A 17,665-nucleotide genomic window follows, 5' to 3' on the forward strand; every position below is an offset into this window, starting at 1 on the left:
CGGAGGTGAGAGGATCAGAAGCATCAAAATGACTTATAACGTCAAACATTTATTATGTTGAGATTTTTGTTTAGCTTCAAATTTGAACCTTGCAGTTTATTTTAAATAATTGTGCATATTTCTCAACAGGAATACCCGTCATGTACTGCTTACTAGAAGTGGTGTCTGTTTGCCCGGAAAAACTGGCCCCCAGGTTTTCTGATAGAATCGACTGGATTAAAGTAAGAAGCCCTTTCACCTGAGAAGACAGCGTTTATGTTCACTATTTAAATAAAATATTACAACCTTTTTACAATATTATCTTACTGCTGAGTTGTATATCTGTTTTTTAAACTGAGAACAGCATCCATAATTTAAATGTATTTGTCATTTGGCATTAAAATCACTTTTCTCTTTTCCTTCCAGAGCCTGATGAACACAAACAAAGAAGAGATGAGGGAGCTGGCAGCTCAGCTTTATGCTGTGGTTGTTTCCACCATGACAGGGAACGAGCTGCAGACGGCTGTGCAGACTTTAGTTAAAATTACCAGAGACAACCATGTACGGCACTTTGCCTTCTGTTTGGACTTTTTCTGATCCAACATTTGAATCCCCATGTTACTAATTGTTGATATTTGTATGGCCTAGAGTCCTGAAACTCAACATGGCGCCCTTTTGGCTCTGGGCTACATGGTGGGCAGGTACACGAGCAGAAAGAAGGTACTCATTTGTTCTGACTCAGCAAAAAACAAGGAGCAACAAGGGAGCATCACATCCAAGGGAGAAGGGGATGAACTTGTAGCCTTGGCTACAAAAACCATTGGTATGTAGTAGCTTTTGCCATTTAAATTTGAACCTAGAATTGGGTTGTTTCTTAAGGCCACTTTTGGAATATTCCTCTGGTTTTTTTGTGTTTTCGAGGTTCCTTCCTGGACAACAGCAGTGCCCTGTTGACCGTAGCAGCCTGTACCGCTCTGGGTGAGATCGGGCGCAATGCCCCTTTGTTGATCCCTGCGGATGGATCGGGCTGCACTAAACTTTCCGTGGTGGAAAACCTCCTCGCCCGCATTCCTTCCGGCAAAGAGAGCGCCAAGGTAAAGTGGTCTAAAAGTGGACCCCTTTGAGTTGTACACTATTTTGTTTCTTTGATGGATCACCTCTTGACATGACTGTAAACGGTGTCACACAGATGAAGGAAAGATCCATCACCACTTTGGGTTATCTGCCAGTGGGAGATGCAGACTTTCCACACCAGAAGAAGCTGCTGCAGGGACTCATGGATTCAGTGGAGGTAAGGCATTGGTCAGAAACATCTCAACCAATGGGATCTGAACCAATACACTTATGGGTGTATCGCCAAGAGTTGAGTTGGACTCTGATAGATCCTCCTGTCAAATTACTGGATGTGATAGTAGAACATAACATCAAAATAAACTTGGATTTGACCGGATACTTCCTGCCTCTGCTGATCATGGCAGGAGAAATCAACCTCAAAGACTGCATCTGAACAGCTCTGCAGCAAACACTTCAGCGGATTTTTCTGACTTATTTGACGATGGTGTTTTCAGCATAAAAGTTAACTGACCTCCCATTTGTTGTGATGATTCATTAGATCAGTTAAGTTCTGGTTAAAGACGCACTCCAGTGAACTCTGGGTTTTTGTTGTTTTTAACACATACTTGTAGCATTTTTAGGACATAAACAAGGAAAATTAGGCTTAAAGTCAGTTTTTGACAATTTCTTTATTCAAATTGTTGTGAATCAGGAGCAGATGAATAAAATATCACTTGAAAAAGAGCTTGGGCCTCAAGCCCCCTGCTCTGCTCCATTCCCACGTATCCACTTGTAGACAAACGTCTTCGTTTGCTTTGTCTGAGCTGAAATCTGGCTCAAAACCTTACAGCTGGATAGCTCTGATATTGCCCACCAGTTTTGTTGCATGGCTGGCAATGTTAGGTTGGGGGTTGAGGGGCTGTAAGCTACTGGGAGAACATGTAAACGGAAAGCTCTCAGCAATGGGGAGGGGAAGGGGGCGGGGTTGCTCCTCGCCAACATTACCGCCCTCAACCCAGAGGTGAATTTTTTATGAACTTTTTTTTTTTTTTTTTTTTTTAATTGAAAAAGACAATTGAGGTTAACAGTTTGAGACAATTGTATACAATTATGCAAAGTATAGAAACATCGAAAAAATTACTGGACATGTACAAACAACAAATGCGGAATAAAACAATATAATTTTTTTTTTCCAATGATACAGAAAAATAAAATAAATACAAGACATTAAAATAAAATAAAAATAAAAAATAAATTAAAAGTAAATTTAAAAAAAAAAGGGGGTTTACATAGACATTGTAATGATTCTTAGTTTAGGGGGCTATCAAAAAGCTGCAATTTACATATGATACTTTGAAGTTCCATAGCAAGTTTGTTTTCCATGAAATTTACAGATGAAAAAAAAGAGCAGAGTTCTTTGTGAAACGTAGAAAAAAATGGTTTGATTTTAAGGAAACGACATTTATGTATATAGAATTTACCCAAAATAATTACAACATTCAGAATAAGTTCTGTGCTTTTGTTTTCTAAAATAAACCCAAAAATGATATCCTTAATAGAAAAGTCTGCTAAAAGTGGAATCTTGGGGAAAAGCCAATAATGTAAACTATTCCAAAAGACATCAGAATAAAAACATTCAAAGAAAAGATGCTCAGTTGTTTCAATCTCCACATGACAAAAAGAACACAATTTTCAGGAATTCCAAACCGTTTTCCTTGGACGGGTAAATACCTGAAAAAGTTTTAAAGTGGACTTCCTTGGCTTTAGGAGGAATGGGGAGTTTTAAGTATTTAGTTCGTATTTGTTTCTTTTTTGAATTATTAAAATATTGTGTTATATAATTTGGATTTGAGATGTAGGGAAAGGACGTTTCATTAAAATATTCTCTGATTTGATGGTTTGGGAGTTTGGCAGTTGCTATATTGTGTCCATTAATCAGAATTAATGGGGATAGTAGGATGTCTGTAGATGTCATTATGAAACAGATCAGAAACTGAGCTCACAACATTTTGAGGAATGGCCTTAATAATTTTTTCAAAATCTTTTCTATTCGTTAGTGAACCATATTTAGCTGTGAAATCATCAAAAGACATGAGAGTGGCATTGTCTTTAAGAAGATGCATTAAAGACCAAATTCCATTTTGAAACCATGTTGGAACAAAGATGGATTTGTTTCTGATAGTGATGTATCTGCAGTTCCATAGGGGAGTGTTGTGTGGACTGTAATTGTGTTTATAAATGAGCTTCCAATACATGAGAACTTGCCAATGAAAAGACGAAAGTTGAATGGGAAGTTTCTTATTGTCAAAATCACAACTGAGTAAAAATTGGATCCCTCCTAGGCTGGAAAATATTTTATTAGGAACAATGAACCAAATACTATTTTGATTCCTAATAAATGATTTTAACCAGTTTATTTTTAAGGTGCCATTAAGGCTGTTAAAGTCTATGGCTTGAAGACCTCCATCTTCATATTTTTTAATCAGCGTACCTTGTTTATCATGGTGTGTTTTCCTTTTCCATATGAAGTTAAAATTGACTTGATTAATAGATTTGATGGCTTGTTTAGGGAAACCTATAGAATAGGTGGGATATATGAATCTGGATATGCTTTCAATTTTGGTGAGGAGAATTCCTCCAGGGGTCAGAAACATTAACATCAAGACAAAAGTCCCGTAAAGTTGGATTAATATGATGGGTATTGAACTTTGAGGGTACTCTATCCAGCCATTCATCTAGAACCATGTTATAATCACCACCAATTACTACAGTATTTGTACAATACTTATGATTGAGAAGTTTGATATGTTTTGCAATTTCTGTTCTGTTAATAATGACTTGTTTTGACTAGGAATATTATAGCCATAGACATTGCAAAGGATCAGAAAACCATCATCAGTTTTAAGAACAAAGATGAGCCAGTGGCCGTCATCATCAGAGATCCGGGTAATCACTTTGAACGGACAGTTTTTAAAGAGCAAAGCAACTCCAGAAGATTTGTTTGTACCGTGACAGAATAGGATTTTGTCTCCCCATTGATTAGACCCAAACTGTTCATCTGCTTTAACAGAATGAGTTTCCTGCAGTAGAATGCAGCTGGCTTTCACATTTTTACAGAATAGAAAAATAGATTTTCTTTTTACATTGTCTCGTAAACCCCTAACATTTAAAGAAACAAAGTTAAAATTAGACATGAAACACAAAAAAACAATAACACAAAAATGAACAAAAAGTTACTTACTTAGCTAGTTACTGAAGGTGAAAGTGAGCGGTTGGAATTCAGATCTCAAACAACATTGTAATGCAAAACTAGACCTCAAACTTTTAGAAAAAAATACTTTAAAACTTATAACTTTCAAGTTAACAACAACAGAGTTTCACTTTCCTCTGTGAACTTAAGGTGTGGAAAAAACGGAGCAAATGAAGTTTATGCTTTAAATAACAAAGCATTTATGATACTAAACTCCAAACGTATAAAGAAGAATTTAAAAAAAAACACAGCTAGTCTGGAAACAGACGGACTCCATTAGCGTACCCGATGTGGCCCCGATAGTACACGTTCTGTCCCGCAGCTCTCGCTTTCTCCATTTTGGGCCAGACAGCAGCTCTTGCTTCTCGGTCAGCTTTGCAGAAATCCTGCTTGAAGAAGATTCCCATCTCTTGACAAACCTTTGCATCCTTAGAAACCTTCCAGAAGATTTCGCGGTAGTGCCTCGTGGAGAACTGGATGATGATTTGGCGGTGCCTCCCGGTTTCTTTCCTCCCCAGCCGATGTACTGTATCCACAACCATTTCCAACACCGATGTGTGCTGTGGCGCGATCTTTGCCAGGATCTCCAGGACTTCTTTGCGGGTGTTTTCCTCGCTTTTTTCTTTCAAACCTTGTAACTTCAGGTTCCAGCGCCGTTTATATCGCTCCATCTCCACCACCCTCTCTTTTAAGTCATCATTTTCTTTCCTCAGCACAGAAACTTCTTTTCCCAAATTGTGCACTTTGGATTTGCAGTCCTTTATATCAGCAGCGTTTACCTCAGTGATCTTCGCCAGATTAGCCAGAATCACAGAGTTTTCATTTCCCGAAGTCTTCCGTCAAAGTCGTCAAATCTCGCCGTCAGTTTTTCGATGGCGGCAGTTAATGCTGACAACTCGGCATCACTATTGTTAGAAACGACTACCTTGTTAGGTGGAATGGAGGGTTTAGTGGGTGTAACCGGGGTTTTCCTTTTAGTAGACAGCGAGGATACTTCCATGGCGTATTGGTGGTCATGTGTTGTCATCTCTGGGTTTTTGGATGCGGGAGTCGGCTTCTCCGATGCAGGCTTTTCCCGTGGCATTCTAGGAGCTCTTAATATTGCTGTTGTTGTTTTTCCCACTTCGTTCTTGTCCCTTTACAGTGGTAAGACTTGAGAGTAATACAAAAAAAAAAGCAAAACTAGTTCAGCAGTTTGAAAATGAGGTCAAAAGGGATATTTTAGGACCGGACCATCGCAGCTCACAAAAAGTTGACCGCACGGACCGCCATCTTAGCTCCTCCCCCCCAATTTCTTATGAACTGCTACCGCTCTATAGAAACTATGTTCCTAGAAAACGACATGTTGTTTGATTTTGGCTAATTTTGGCATCATCGCAATTAAAAACCACTGGGAACGCATTGAAAATTGATCAATAGAGAATCCGAGTGGGTCTTCAAGCGATCCAACATTTTGGGGGTAAATATTGATTAATTTTTAGGATTTTTTGTCACATCAGTGCATACTCCCTTTATATGGTAGATTACATACATTTTACGATGACATTTGTTGTCAAACTGCTTTCCCTTTAAGTTTGGTCTGTGGTCTGTAAAAAGCTGCTGTCCTACAGAACATATGCAGAGCAGCTAATGATTCACAGCTATGTTTGGATTTCTTTAACTGTCTTTCTGCATTGTCAGGATCAATATACTCGTTTAGATGATTTGGAACGTCTCTTCAGTGTTTGGAGGCCAACAGATCTAATTTAATCTAAAATATCTTTTAAAAAATGACCTTTTTGAATTGCTGTCACACATCTCTCCAAATCAGGTTCTCTTTCTGTTGCATCTGCAAACTTCCAGTAAGATTGCAATCTGCACTGTGTAATATTCTGGACTGCAGCAAAACCAAGGCATCTATCAAAGTTGCTAATGAACATTCTGTCAAATTTTTGCTTTCTAAAAACTCAGATAATTTAGTAAATTGTCTGTAGCTTGGAACAATTTCTCTTGACGGCCTCATCAAGTTGCATATGATTTTTTTTTTTCCTTTTCTCTGTAAGGCTAAGCAGGTGGAGCTGCAGTTTACAGTTGGAGAGGCCATCACCAGTGCTGCCATAGGAACCCTTTCAGGTGCTGCCAGAGACCCATGGACCTGCAGAGAAGACCAGTACATTCCCCCCCACAGTCAGTGCTTGTACTTTGATCTGAGTTCATTCAAATCAGATTCCAGATGCTTTTTCAGTCCACCATGAAGTGACTCTAAAGTGACACATTTTTAATCTTTAACCCTAAAAAAAAGAAGGTAAAATATGGGATGTATCTTTATTTCCTGTTTTCTTCTGCTCCATTTAAGATGTGAAGAGCAATGATGTGGTTCCGTGGGTCCTCAGCTCCATTCTGTCAAAGTATGTGCCGAGCCAGAACCCTCATGTCCGACAGGCAGCCTGCATCTGGTTGCTCTCGCTTGTCAAGAAACTCAGCCATCACCAGGAAATTACAGTAAATACAACACACCTTTCTGAATGTAAATCAACAAAAAAAACACCTAAAGAGCTTTGAGATGAGCTTTAGTTTTCTAAAACTTGATCAAAGTCGTAAAATTCTTTGAAAAAGGTATATGTCGGTTTCTAAAGAATGAGCCTTTTGGTCTCTACATTTGATTAATTTTCCATTCATTATTTATTTTTAAAATATTTAACAGATAACATTTTTTTGGCAAACATGTAAACACAAAAGAAATGCAAAATATAAAAAGAAAAATTAATAAATAAAATAAAGAAGTTTACTTAAAAGAAAATCATTTTGTTCAGTGTTGTGACCGATTTTTCCATCCTTAACAGCATTTAATTTTGAAGGTAAAATTAAGCACAGTGGTTATTTTAACCATTTATTCTACAAAAAAAAAAAAAGGTCCTTTTATTTGGGAGCTTTTAATATAACACGTTTAACAGTAGTTTTTGGACTCCAGATCAATCAGGCCTACAGTTTTTTTTTTTCTTTCATCACCACCAGGGCGGAGGTCAGTTAAGTTGCCTCCGTTCTCCTTTTCAATCAGGAGTTCTGAGTAATCCTCTTTTCAGTGCATCTTCTCAGTCTCAGCTGCCAAATAGTTTTTGTTAGTTTGAATGCCTCCAGTTAAAGAAGCACTAATGCACTGTTGGAAAAGTAACGTTTCTCTTTTCTCTTAAAGACTCATTTGAAGGAGATTCAGATTGCCTTCATCTCTGTGCTGTCGGATCCTGACGGTGAGACCAAATCTGTCAGACTCGGCTCTATGTGTGTGAATTCAGCTCTTTAAATATGCTGAAGAAAACAAAAATCTCCATCTGTCCTTCAGAGTTGAGTCAGGATGTTGCATCTAAAGGTCTTGGGCTTGTCTATGAGATGGGAGGAGAACAGGACCAGCAGGAACTGGTTTCCACTCTGGTTGAAACACTCATGACTGGTAGAAGGTGAGATATAAAGCCGCAGGAAGGAAAACATCAGAGAATCAAAACTGTGGAAATGACTTTAAAAAATTCTGGTTTCTCTATGCAAACAGAGTCAAACATGAACTTTCAGAGGAGACCGAGGTCTTCCAGGGGCAAGGACTGGGGAAAACACCAGACGGGTAAATCAGCTGTTGTTTCTACCGTTTCACCCGCGTATATTTTGTCATGGAAACATCAGTCATAACCGATTCTCATGAACTCCGTTTGTTGATTCCTGACAGTCATGGCTTGTCCACATACAAGGAGCTCTGCTCGTTAGCCAGTGACCTGAACCAACCCGATCTAGTGTACAAATTCATGAATCTGGCTAATCATCATGCAATGTGGAACTCACGCAAGGTACCATTCTCACATCTCTTAACATCTGTAACATGTGGCCGCTTTTAGCTTTGGCCGATCAGTTTGGTTTTTCTTATTTCTTCTCCTTGATTGTGTCTTCCACTCAGGGAGCCGCTTTTGGTTTCCACATGATTGCAGCCAAAGCGGGGGAGCAGCTGTCTCCGTTTCTGCCTCAGTTAGTGCCTCGTCTGTACCGCTACCAGTTTGACCCCAACCTGAGCATCCGCCAGGCCATGACCAGCATCTGGGATGCGTTGGTGACTGATAAGACCCTGGTATGGCTGAGTATTCTTTCTTTCAAGAGTGGTTTATTATTCAACCAACGTAAATAAAAAAGAAGAGAAAAGGTCATATAGCTGTTGGTAGGAGATGTTTTATTTTTTTTATTTGTTGCAGGTGGACAAATATCTCAAGGAAATCTTGCAGGATGTCATGTCCAATTTGACCAGTAACACCTGGAGAGCGCGTGAATCCAGGTACAACCAAAATTGAATTTATGGGATTTCTTTATAGAGAAAGTTGCATTTAATTTTTTTTGAATAGTTCAATAGGAAAACCGGAAAATTCATGTTTTTAGTCTGCATTTTTGGAAATTTAGTTTTCCGTTTTACAATCTTCATCTTATCCATTTTTTTCCAAATCTGCACAGAGGACATGCTCTTTAGTTTTGATGTTTAATTTTTACATTCATTTCGAAACTGTTTAATGAACAAAGTTTATTTAAAGCAGATTTTACAGATAAATCCCTTTAAATGGATTTTACACTTGAATGGGTCTCAGTCTGAGAATTTATTTTCATTATATGCATCGGAAAAATGTAGAATATTGTCCTATTTAGTATGTTAATGTTTGTTTAGATAAGCATTGGCCTTTTTTATATTGTAAGATATAAAAAAGTAAAGTAAAAATATGTTTTTCCTTTAGCTGTCTGGCTCTTAATGACTTGATCCGTGGTCGTCAGGCTGACGAACTCCTCGATTACCTGTCAGAAATGTGGGAGACGCTCTTCAGAGTCCTTGATGACATCAAGGTCAAATTAATAATAATTATTATAAAGCAAGCATCTGTTTTTTTTTTCTCATTTCAGAGTAATATTATGTGTCTGCAGTAGCTTATTTCAAAGATTTGTTGTGTTTTTGTGTTTGTTCTCTTTTAGGAATCTGTCAGAAAGGCTGCAGACCTCACACTGAAAACACTCAGCAAAGTGAGACTCTTAACACAACCCAGCTCTTGCCCGTGTTTATTTTGTGTTCACACGTCACTCATTCTTGGTCTTCATTGCTGTCTGCTTGCGTGTAGGTTTGCATTCGTATGTGCGAGTCTACAGGATCTGCGGCCCAGAGAACTGTCGCTGTGCTGCTGCCAACCCTGCTGGAAAAAGGCATCGTTAGCAACGTCTCAGAGGTTCGCTCACTCAGGTAAATCCATTATTGTGGTCTACATATAAGTATCTGGTAGGAGGTGAGGTGAGACAAACCTACAAAATGAAAAATAGATCACCGCGGTGATCAAAAGACCCACACCGTCACAGCTCTATTCTTCACATTTTGCTAAACCGTTTGTGTTTCTGCTTCTTCTCACCAGCATCCAAACTTTGGTGAAAATTAGCAAGACTGCCGGTGCCAGACTAAAGCCTCATGCTTCCAGACTGATCCCAGCCCTGCTGGAGGCTCTCAGCACATTAGAGCCGCAGGTCCTCAACTACCTCAGTCTCAGAGCCACAGAGCAGGAAAAGGTACACCCCGGCTTTTAAACCTGTAATGTAACCACACAGCTTAGAGGTCCTGGTGTCCTGAGCTGTTCTGGTTGTTCCCCTGCAGAGTGCCATGGATGCTGCAAGGCTGAGCGCTGCCAAATCCTCTCCTATGATGGAAACTGTTAACATGGTACAACAAAAACATAAACATCTGTGGCACAAATCGATTGTGGTGCGAGTTTCTGTTGTCACGTCCCATTTCCAACAAACACATCTGTGCTTTCAGTGTTTGCAGCACCTGGACGTTTCTGTCCTTGGAGAACTGGTTCCCAGACTCTGTGAGCTGCTAAAGAGTGGAGTAGGCCTGGGCACAAAGGTAAAACCGTCTCTGGTGTTCAATGCATCCTAATCTCACAGAATTCCTGGTGAAAACTCAGGCCTCTACTGTCCGTCTTCTCTACAGGGAGGCTGCGCGAGCGTAATCGTTTCCCTCGCCGTGCAGTGTCCACAGGATCTAACTCCATACTCAGGTGCAGATTTCATTCCAACAGGAAATGTGTTTGTTAAATGAAAGAATAATAATTCTTAAAAGTTTTGCCGTCTTTAGGTAAACTGATGAGCTCCCTGCTGAACGGCATCCATGACAGAAGTTCTGTGATACAGAAAGCATATGCTTTTGCTTTGGGACATCTGGTCAGGGTAAGGACCGACCCTCATATATGCTCTGACAAATGTCCCTGACCGTCACTCAAAGCTGTTTGAACCTTTTTCTGTTTTTTTTATGAAGAGTATTTGATTCGAATGAAATCATCCAGAACTTCATTTCTTTTTCTTTTTTTTGCATCAGAAAATTGAAAATTGTATTTAGTTTCCGGATCAAAATGATGTGTGTAAGTGTTTGAATGAACTGGGATTTGTGTTCCATGTAAACAGGCTGTGGCTTCCCTTTTTATAACCCAAAGAGCAAACATTCTTACTAACATTTAACCCAACATTTAATCAGATTTTACTGTTATTTCATCGTATCTTTTCCGGAAAAAAACATTCGCGAAATATTAATGTGATCTGTTCCGGAAAAATGTAGTTTTTTTCCCGACATGTATACATAATTTAAAAAAAAAAAGAATTCCTTCAGGGTTTCCTTTTTTTTATTATTCCTTTTTCTTTTCTACCCTATTTCTTTTTTATTTTTTGCTTATTCCCTTTGAATCAGACTATAGCTGTTTCTTTCAGACTCTTTAACGTCTTTTCTCTCTGCCTGTCAGACGGCTAAAGACAACAGTGTGGAAAAGCTGCTGCTCAAGCTGAGCAACTGGTACTTGGAGAAAGAAGGTGAGGCGTTCTAAAACCGAAACTTCTTTTTTTTTTGAAAACGTGACCAGTCTGTGTTGATATGATCATATTAAACTCCAGACTTCCAGATCTTCTTGTTTGGTCGAATCAGAGTTTTTAAGGGCTAACCCTCGCGGCGGAGGGATGCCAAGCCCGAGGGTGTTCACGCGGAGGAGAAGCGCTCTCCTTCACTTGACCGTGCTCTGATGCACAGAAGTGGCTTTTGTTTTAGCATGACCTTTTCAAAGTTATAAAACCGATGTTTTTTTAAGTATATTCAAGCAATAGCAACTCCGCGCAAACATAGCTGACCAGCAATTTTTGATGACATCATCGAGTGGGAGTGACGAGCGAATTAAAAGACACTATTTTTTCCGTAACTCTCCGTTTAGAGAGCTAAATGTAGGATTGGGAGAACCCGTATGGGTACGGGAAGAATTCGGGTTCGGCCCAAGTCTCACTCTTTCTCCTTTATTCACAGAACCCGTTTACAAATCGTCTTGTGCTTTGACGATGCACGCCATCAGTCACTACAGCCCGGATGTGATGAAGGCTCATGCAGGAGTGGCTCTGCCACTGGCTTTCCTTGGCATGCATCAGGCTGCAGGTCCTGATGAGGAGACGGGAGAGAGTCATGATGCCAAGCTGTGGGCAGAGGTGTGGCAGGAGAACGTTCCAGGTGAGGAAAAACACTTTTAAAAAAAAATTTTGTTATCAGTTAATGGAATTTCTCCTGAAAAGTTCAACAGGCTTTTAGCAACAACACAACCCTAAAGTCTTCAAACTTTTCTCTGACGTCAGGAAACTTTGGAGGAATCAGACTCTACATGACGGAGCTGATCGCCATCACACAGAAAGCCCTGCAGTCCCAGTCTTGGAAGATGAAGGCTCAGGGTGCAGCTGCCATGGCGACAGTAGCCAAGGAGCAGACGGGTTCGTTGGTGGCACCACATCTTGGATTGGTGCTCTCGGCTTTGATGCAGGGACTTTCTGGGCGTACGTGGGCTGGAAAGGTAACAGTTGCTTTCCGGGGGGGAAAAAAGGAAAGTGAATCAGAAAAAAAATGGTTTTTAAATTGTTGGCTTTGTTTTGGTTTTAGGAGGAGTTGTTAAAAGCCATTGGCTCTGTGGTGTCCAAATGCAGGTGAGTTCTCCTGCAGACTTCTCCCATAACTTTTAAAAGACGCAGTCAGTTCATTGTTTGATTTTTTCTTCCCGATTTTCAGCACAGAGTTGCAGAAACCTTGCAGTGGCCAACCAACAATCACAGAGGTGCTTGAAGTTGTGATGAGGGAATGTCGTAAGGAGAATCTGGTGTACAAAATGGCCGCTCTGCATTGTGCTGGAGATGTTCTCCACAGCAGCCAAGAGGACCGCTTCAGAGAGATGGCAGAGATCCTTTTCCCTCTGATCAAGAAGGTTTGTCTCCTTCAATGCTTCCTGTTGTTTTTTATTTTATTTCCAAGAACACAAATCCATTCTTAAACAAATGTGCCTAATTTCACAACAGAGCTCTCCAAAGAGCGGCAGTGCATCTGCTCGGTCACTGGACAATGATGATGAAGATGGAGATGTGAAAGAGAAAGAGGTGCAGACGGAAGCTCTGCTTTGTGCTTTTGAGACTCTAGGGAAAGCGTGGCCCAGAAACCAGGAGACACAGAGTAAGTTCTCTACTCCACAAACCAGATGAGTCAATAAAATGGAGGGAGAGCGCATTTCCGTACGTGTTTTTGCTCTTTAGAGTCCTTTAAGACTGAATTAATAGTAGGATTTAAATCCAGGACACTAGTTTCAGTTCTCACAAATGAATGCTTTGTGGCTTTTAGTCAAAATTGCTGCAGGTGTTTTTTTTTTCTCAAAAACTCACCTCATGGTTCCAATCCACAAGGAGGGAAGAAATAAGTGAAACCAGGGTGCGTTTGTGTGTGTGTTACATTGCACCTCCAGTGTTTGATGTGCAGTAATGTGAAAGTGGGAACAACCATGGAGAAAAAGGGGAAAGTAGCAAAATGACAAACTAGACAAAAGTCAGGCTCTGGTCAAAGGTGCACTCATAATATGATGTAAATTATTTTAAAAGAAAATACTCAAGACACTGGTTTCACAAACGACATGCAGCCGAGACAGAGAGTTCAATCCAACAATGAGCTGCCGCTGGCACCAGATCTTCTCCATATAGAACTGCTGCTATTGTCTGGCATCAGAGGAGTGTCAATCAAAGGTGGCGGAGGCGGGGTCAGCCTTCCTGTATAAAGAACACCAATACTCTTCAGTGCAACACCTATAACTGTATATGAAAACTGGACTGAGTGACTCGCATCTCACGTTCCAAACAGGAAGTACCCACGGGCTCCAAGAAGCCAAAACCCCATAGACTCCTATAGAGAAATAAACAGCCGTTACAGTCAGAATAACTATTCTTGCCCTGCTACCGTTTTCAATTTTTAACTTGTTCTTGTTAATCGTATTTTTTTTCCCGTTATTGCAAGTTATAAAATGACCAGATGCTTCAATGAAAGGCATTTGGTGCTGGTTGCCCCCCCCCCCCCCCCCCCCCACACACACACACACATTTAATATTTGAAACGTTTAAGAGATTTAGGTTGTGTCCGAATTACTACTCCCTATACAGTGGAGCCATTTTGTAGTTCTGCTTCCCGAATCTCTCTTTCAGAAATCCAGTGCCCTAAAAAATACCCAGAAGTCTCTGCGAAAAACCAATGTCCATCGATGCTCACTAGATTGGCGAATATAGACCACAATGCATTGCGTTTAAACAATTTTTGCTAAAAAATGTATTTAAATGTATTTTTTTGAATAAACCATCAATATTTTTGAGCACGGTGGATTCATCAATGATCACCGCAAAACGAGATTTTCACTTTGCAGAATCAATATTCACCGTTTGAAAGAAAGGAAGAAAAAAAAGTAGTGAGCATGGTGTCCGAATTGCTTTTAAAATCCTGGGCACTATATAGTGCCGCGCTATATACAGTCAGGACCATAAATATCTGGACAGAGACACATTCTTTCCAATTTAGTTTCTGTACATTACCACAGTGAATTTTAAATAAAACAACTCAGATGCCATTGAAGTGCAGACTTTCAGCTTTTATTCCATGGGTGAACAAAAAATTGCATGAAAATGTGAAAAACTAAAGCTTTTTTAAACACAATCCCTTCATTTCATAGACTCGTAAGTAATTGGACAATTGACTTCCATGCTATTGCATGGGCAGGTGTGGGCAATTCCCTTGTTATGTCATCATGAGTGAAGCAGATTAAAGGCCTGGAGTTGATAGGTGTATCAATATCCAAGTCTACCATCAAAAGAAGACTGCATGGAAGTAGATACAGAGGGTACACTGCGAGATGCAAGCCACTCATAATCCTCAAGAATAGGAAGGCTAGATTGGACTTTGCTAAAAAGCATCTCAAAAAGCCAGCACAGTTCTGGAAAAACATTCTTTGGACAGATGAAACCAAAATCAACCTCTACCAGAATGATGGCAAGAGAAAAGTATGGAGAAGGCGTGGAGAAGCTCATGATCCAAAGCACACTACATCAGTAAAACACAGTGTGATGGCCTGGGCGTGCATGGCTGCTAGTGGCACTGGGACACTAGTGTTTATTGATAACGTGACACAGGAAGCAGTCGAATGAATTCTGAGGTGTTCAGAGACAGACTGTCTGTGCAGATCCAGGTAAATGCAACCAAACTTATTGGGCAGCGTTTCATAATACAGATGGACAACGACCCAAAACATACAGCCAAAGCAACTCAGGAGTTTATTAAAGCAAAGAAGTGGAATTTTCTTGACTGGCCAAGTCAGTCACCTGATCTTAACCCAATTGAGCATGCATTTCACTTGTTGAAGACTAAACTTCAGACAGAAAGGCCCACAAACAAACAGCAACTGAAAGCCGCTGCAGTAAAGGCCTGGCAGAGCATTCAGAAGGAGAAAACCCAGCATCTGGTGATGTCCATGACTTCAAGACTTCAGGCTGTCATTGCCAGCAAAAGGTTTTCAACCAAATATTAGTAATGAAAATTTTGTGTTCAGTTATTTCATTTGTTAATTACTTATGAGCCCATGAAATGAAGGGATCGTGTTTAAAAAAGGCTTTAGTTTTTCACATTTTTATGCAACCTTTTTGTTCAACCCATGGAATAAAAGCTGAAAGTCTGCACTTCAATGGCATCTGAGCTGTTTTATTTAAAATTCACTGCGGTAATGTGCAGAAACTAAATTGGAAAGAATGTGTCTCTGTCCAAATATTTATGGTCCTGACTGTAGTTTTTTAGTAGTTGGGGGGGATTTGGACAAAGTTTTAGGGTTGCCCTCTTTCAAGTGGAAGGAATTTGGCCTTCCAACAAGATTCCCATAGAAACATTGACTCAAACCCACTTGGACCAATCACTGCTTTATTGAGGACATCTGGCTCCAACATGGCAGCGTTGGTATCGCGGAAACATGGCAACTGAATCGACCTGATTTCAATGGAGCTGGAAGTAAGGCGTTTTCTAGGAATGCTGTTACTCCAGTTCTCTTTTACAGTTGTTGCACATCAGACCACCAGGGCTGTAACACTGATAGAAACTTTGAGCATCACTGAAGGGCTTTGAGCGTCTGTTAGAGGATCTGTTCCCATCAGACGGGAAACATTGTTGAAACATTTTCTCTCTACAGTAAATTTCCAGATGGAGGTTTGCAATCTGATGTGTGAGAAGTTAAAGTTGAGCACCTGGAAGGTTCAGCTGGCTGTCCTACAGACCATGAAGGCATATTTTCAGAAGTAAGTCCTCCACAAAGATGACCTCTTCAGCTACGCATTCTCAGTCTTAGAGAATTCTGACTGCTTGTTTTTCGGTAGGTTGCTGCTTCTGGAGAAGGGTACGGAAGACTTGAATGCACTGTCCCCAATCCTCACAGAGACCTGCGCGGCGCTCATTCATCCTTTAGGTACGTTTCTCACTTTCATGCGCTTCAACTGTCGTGTAGTTTGTTTCATTTGGAGGTCTTTCCTCTTCAGAAAACAAAAGTTACTCCTCTGTGAGGACCGAGGCCTTGACAGTCGTGGATCTGATTGTTAAGAAAATTGGAGGTAAGTATTATTATTTTGCCTGTTTATAAACATTTATGGATCACGCTACACAGGAAAATGGAAAGACACCTGGCTGCAGACGAGACGGCGCCTGGCATCATCTGCCGGAAGCAGAAATTATACAATTTACCCTAACCCTAATCCAAGAGGCTGAGAATTGTAAAAAAAACAAAGAAAATGAAATAATTAAAGCTTAAGACTAGGGTTGCCAATTGAAATAAAGTTTGGAAGGACTTCCAGTTCTGGCCATTAATGTCTTCAGCCAGGTCCTCTTGGGAAAATGTGGGTGCAAACCTAAACATTGATGCTTTTTTTTTTTTTAAACACTGAATTAGTTCTTAAAGAAATAGTTGGTCTGCAAATATCCTTATTTTTAACATTATATGATCCCAAAACATAAAGGCAACAATTACTGAATTGTTACGTAAATTTTTTTTATTAAATTTAGGGTTTTAATTCTTTAATATTTTGTATTGAATTCATTTTTTAGGAATTATTTATTTATAATTTATTTGCAATTTTTTATTTTAAATGAATTTATTTGGATGGTAATTTAAATTATTATTAATTTTAGCAAATGAGAATTTGCTCACAAAAAAAAGATGCATCCCTCATTTTAGTTTGGAAATAAAACGTGATCCCTGTGAAATAATGACATTTGAGTTTTTTTTCTTTTTGCTATTTTTGTCTTTAATACTGAGTTGTATTTTAACATGAAACTATAGTGATTGTATTTTTTTTCTGCACGCCTGAGCTAAACATGAGACTGCCGATGCGTTTGTTTTTTATGTTCTGATGGGATATTAACGCCTGCGTCCCACGAACAGAGAGCGAGCAGTGGGACTGCATGTCTGCCAGGAGCCGCGAGCAGCTGCAGCGCTCCCTGTCCACGCTGCAGTCCGACAGCAGGCCCGAGCTGAGGGACAAGGCCCAGGAGCTGCGCAGACGCATCCAGAGTCAGCCCTGAGCGAGCGCAGTGCCATCGTTCAGAGACGCCAAACATCTCCACACCTCTGCCCTTCTGAACCAATCCCCATAAACCTCTACTTTTCTTCTCCCAATAAGGATCATTTATAATGTGACTCCAATCAATACAGCTGATCAGTCTGTGAAAAGGGTTGATATTTAAAAAAATGTAACTTTGTTTTTAATTGAAATAATCAGGAAGTGGTTGATTACCGTCTGAACCAGTGTGTTGCATTTGTGGACACTGTTCACCTAAAGCCCCGACATGGGGAATCGTACTACTGCTGTGGTTGTGCCTACTCATGAAATGTTGAGACAGCAGGGTGTGGATTATTCTGCAGAACCTATTATTCAACCACAACCGAGCTGTTGGAGTTTATGTAAATGTCTGCAACAAAACAAACTCTGCTGTTTTCTGACGCTATAGCTGTTTGAATTTGTCCTTGATTAAAAAAAAAATCTCCTTTGACT

At 40.0% G+C, this 17,665-nt stretch overlaps 1 protein-coding gene across 2 annotated transcripts in view; it reads left to right on the forward strand.

Moving 5' to 3' along the window:
* The window catches only part of ecpas (Ecm29 proteasome adaptor and scaffold), a 25,548-nt gene extending 7,885 nt beyond the window's left edge, over positions 1-17,663 (forward strand). For both annotated transcript variants that reach the window (XM_004065720.5, XM_078945366.1), the window contains exons 18-49: positions 1-5; positions 130-221; positions 406-540; positions 628-802; positions 901-1,073; positions 1,169-1,270; positions 6,325-6,448; positions 6,618-6,763; positions 7,455-7,509; positions 7,602-7,716; positions 7,806-7,874; positions 7,977-8,094; positions 8,202-8,369; positions 8,491-8,570; positions 9,019-9,124; positions 9,251-9,298; positions 9,394-9,512; positions 9,679-9,829; positions 9,915-9,980; positions 10,077-10,166; positions 10,254-10,320; positions 10,398-10,489; positions 11,056-11,122; positions 11,604-11,801; positions 11,924-12,135; positions 12,222-12,265; positions 12,348-12,540; positions 12,632-12,782; positions 15,814-15,919; positions 15,998-16,086; positions 16,157-16,228; positions 17,056-17,663. The exon at positions 1-5 is cut by the window's left edge and continues 212 nt beyond it. In XM_004065720.5, coding sequence (XP_004065768.1) covers positions 1-5; positions 130-221; positions 406-540; positions 628-802; positions 901-1,073; positions 1,169-1,270; positions 6,325-6,448; positions 6,618-6,763; positions 7,455-7,509; positions 7,602-7,716; positions 7,806-7,874; positions 7,977-8,094; positions 8,202-8,369; positions 8,491-8,570; positions 9,019-9,124; positions 9,251-9,298; positions 9,394-9,512; positions 9,679-9,829; positions 9,915-9,980; positions 10,077-10,166; positions 10,254-10,320; positions 10,398-10,489; positions 11,056-11,122; positions 11,604-11,801; positions 11,924-12,135; positions 12,222-12,265; positions 12,348-12,540; positions 12,632-12,782; positions 15,814-15,919; positions 15,998-16,086; positions 16,157-16,228; positions 17,056-17,195 — 3,568 coding nt within the window. In that variant the 3' untranslated portion in view covers positions 17,196-17,663. The remainder of the gene's footprint in view (positions 6-129; positions 222-405; positions 541-627; positions 803-900; positions 1,074-1,168; positions 1,271-6,324; positions 6,449-6,617; positions 6,764-7,454; positions 7,510-7,601; positions 7,717-7,805; positions 7,875-7,976; positions 8,095-8,201; positions 8,370-8,490; positions 8,571-9,018; positions 9,125-9,250; positions 9,299-9,393; positions 9,513-9,678; positions 9,830-9,914; positions 9,981-10,076; positions 10,167-10,253; positions 10,321-10,397; positions 10,490-11,055; positions 11,123-11,603; positions 11,802-11,923; positions 12,136-12,221; positions 12,266-12,347; positions 12,541-12,631; positions 12,783-15,813; positions 15,920-15,997; positions 16,087-16,156; positions 16,229-17,055) is intronic.
* The last annotated feature ends 2 nt before the right edge of the window (positions 17,664-17,665 follow it).

Source organism: Oryzias latipes, chromosome 1, assembly GCF_053564925.1.
Source record: "Oryzias latipes strain Hd-rR chromosome 1, Olatipes_Hd-rR_3.1".
Lineage (NCBI taxonomy): Eukaryota > Metazoa > Chordata > Actinopteri > Beloniformes > Adrianichthyidae > Oryzias > Oryzias latipes.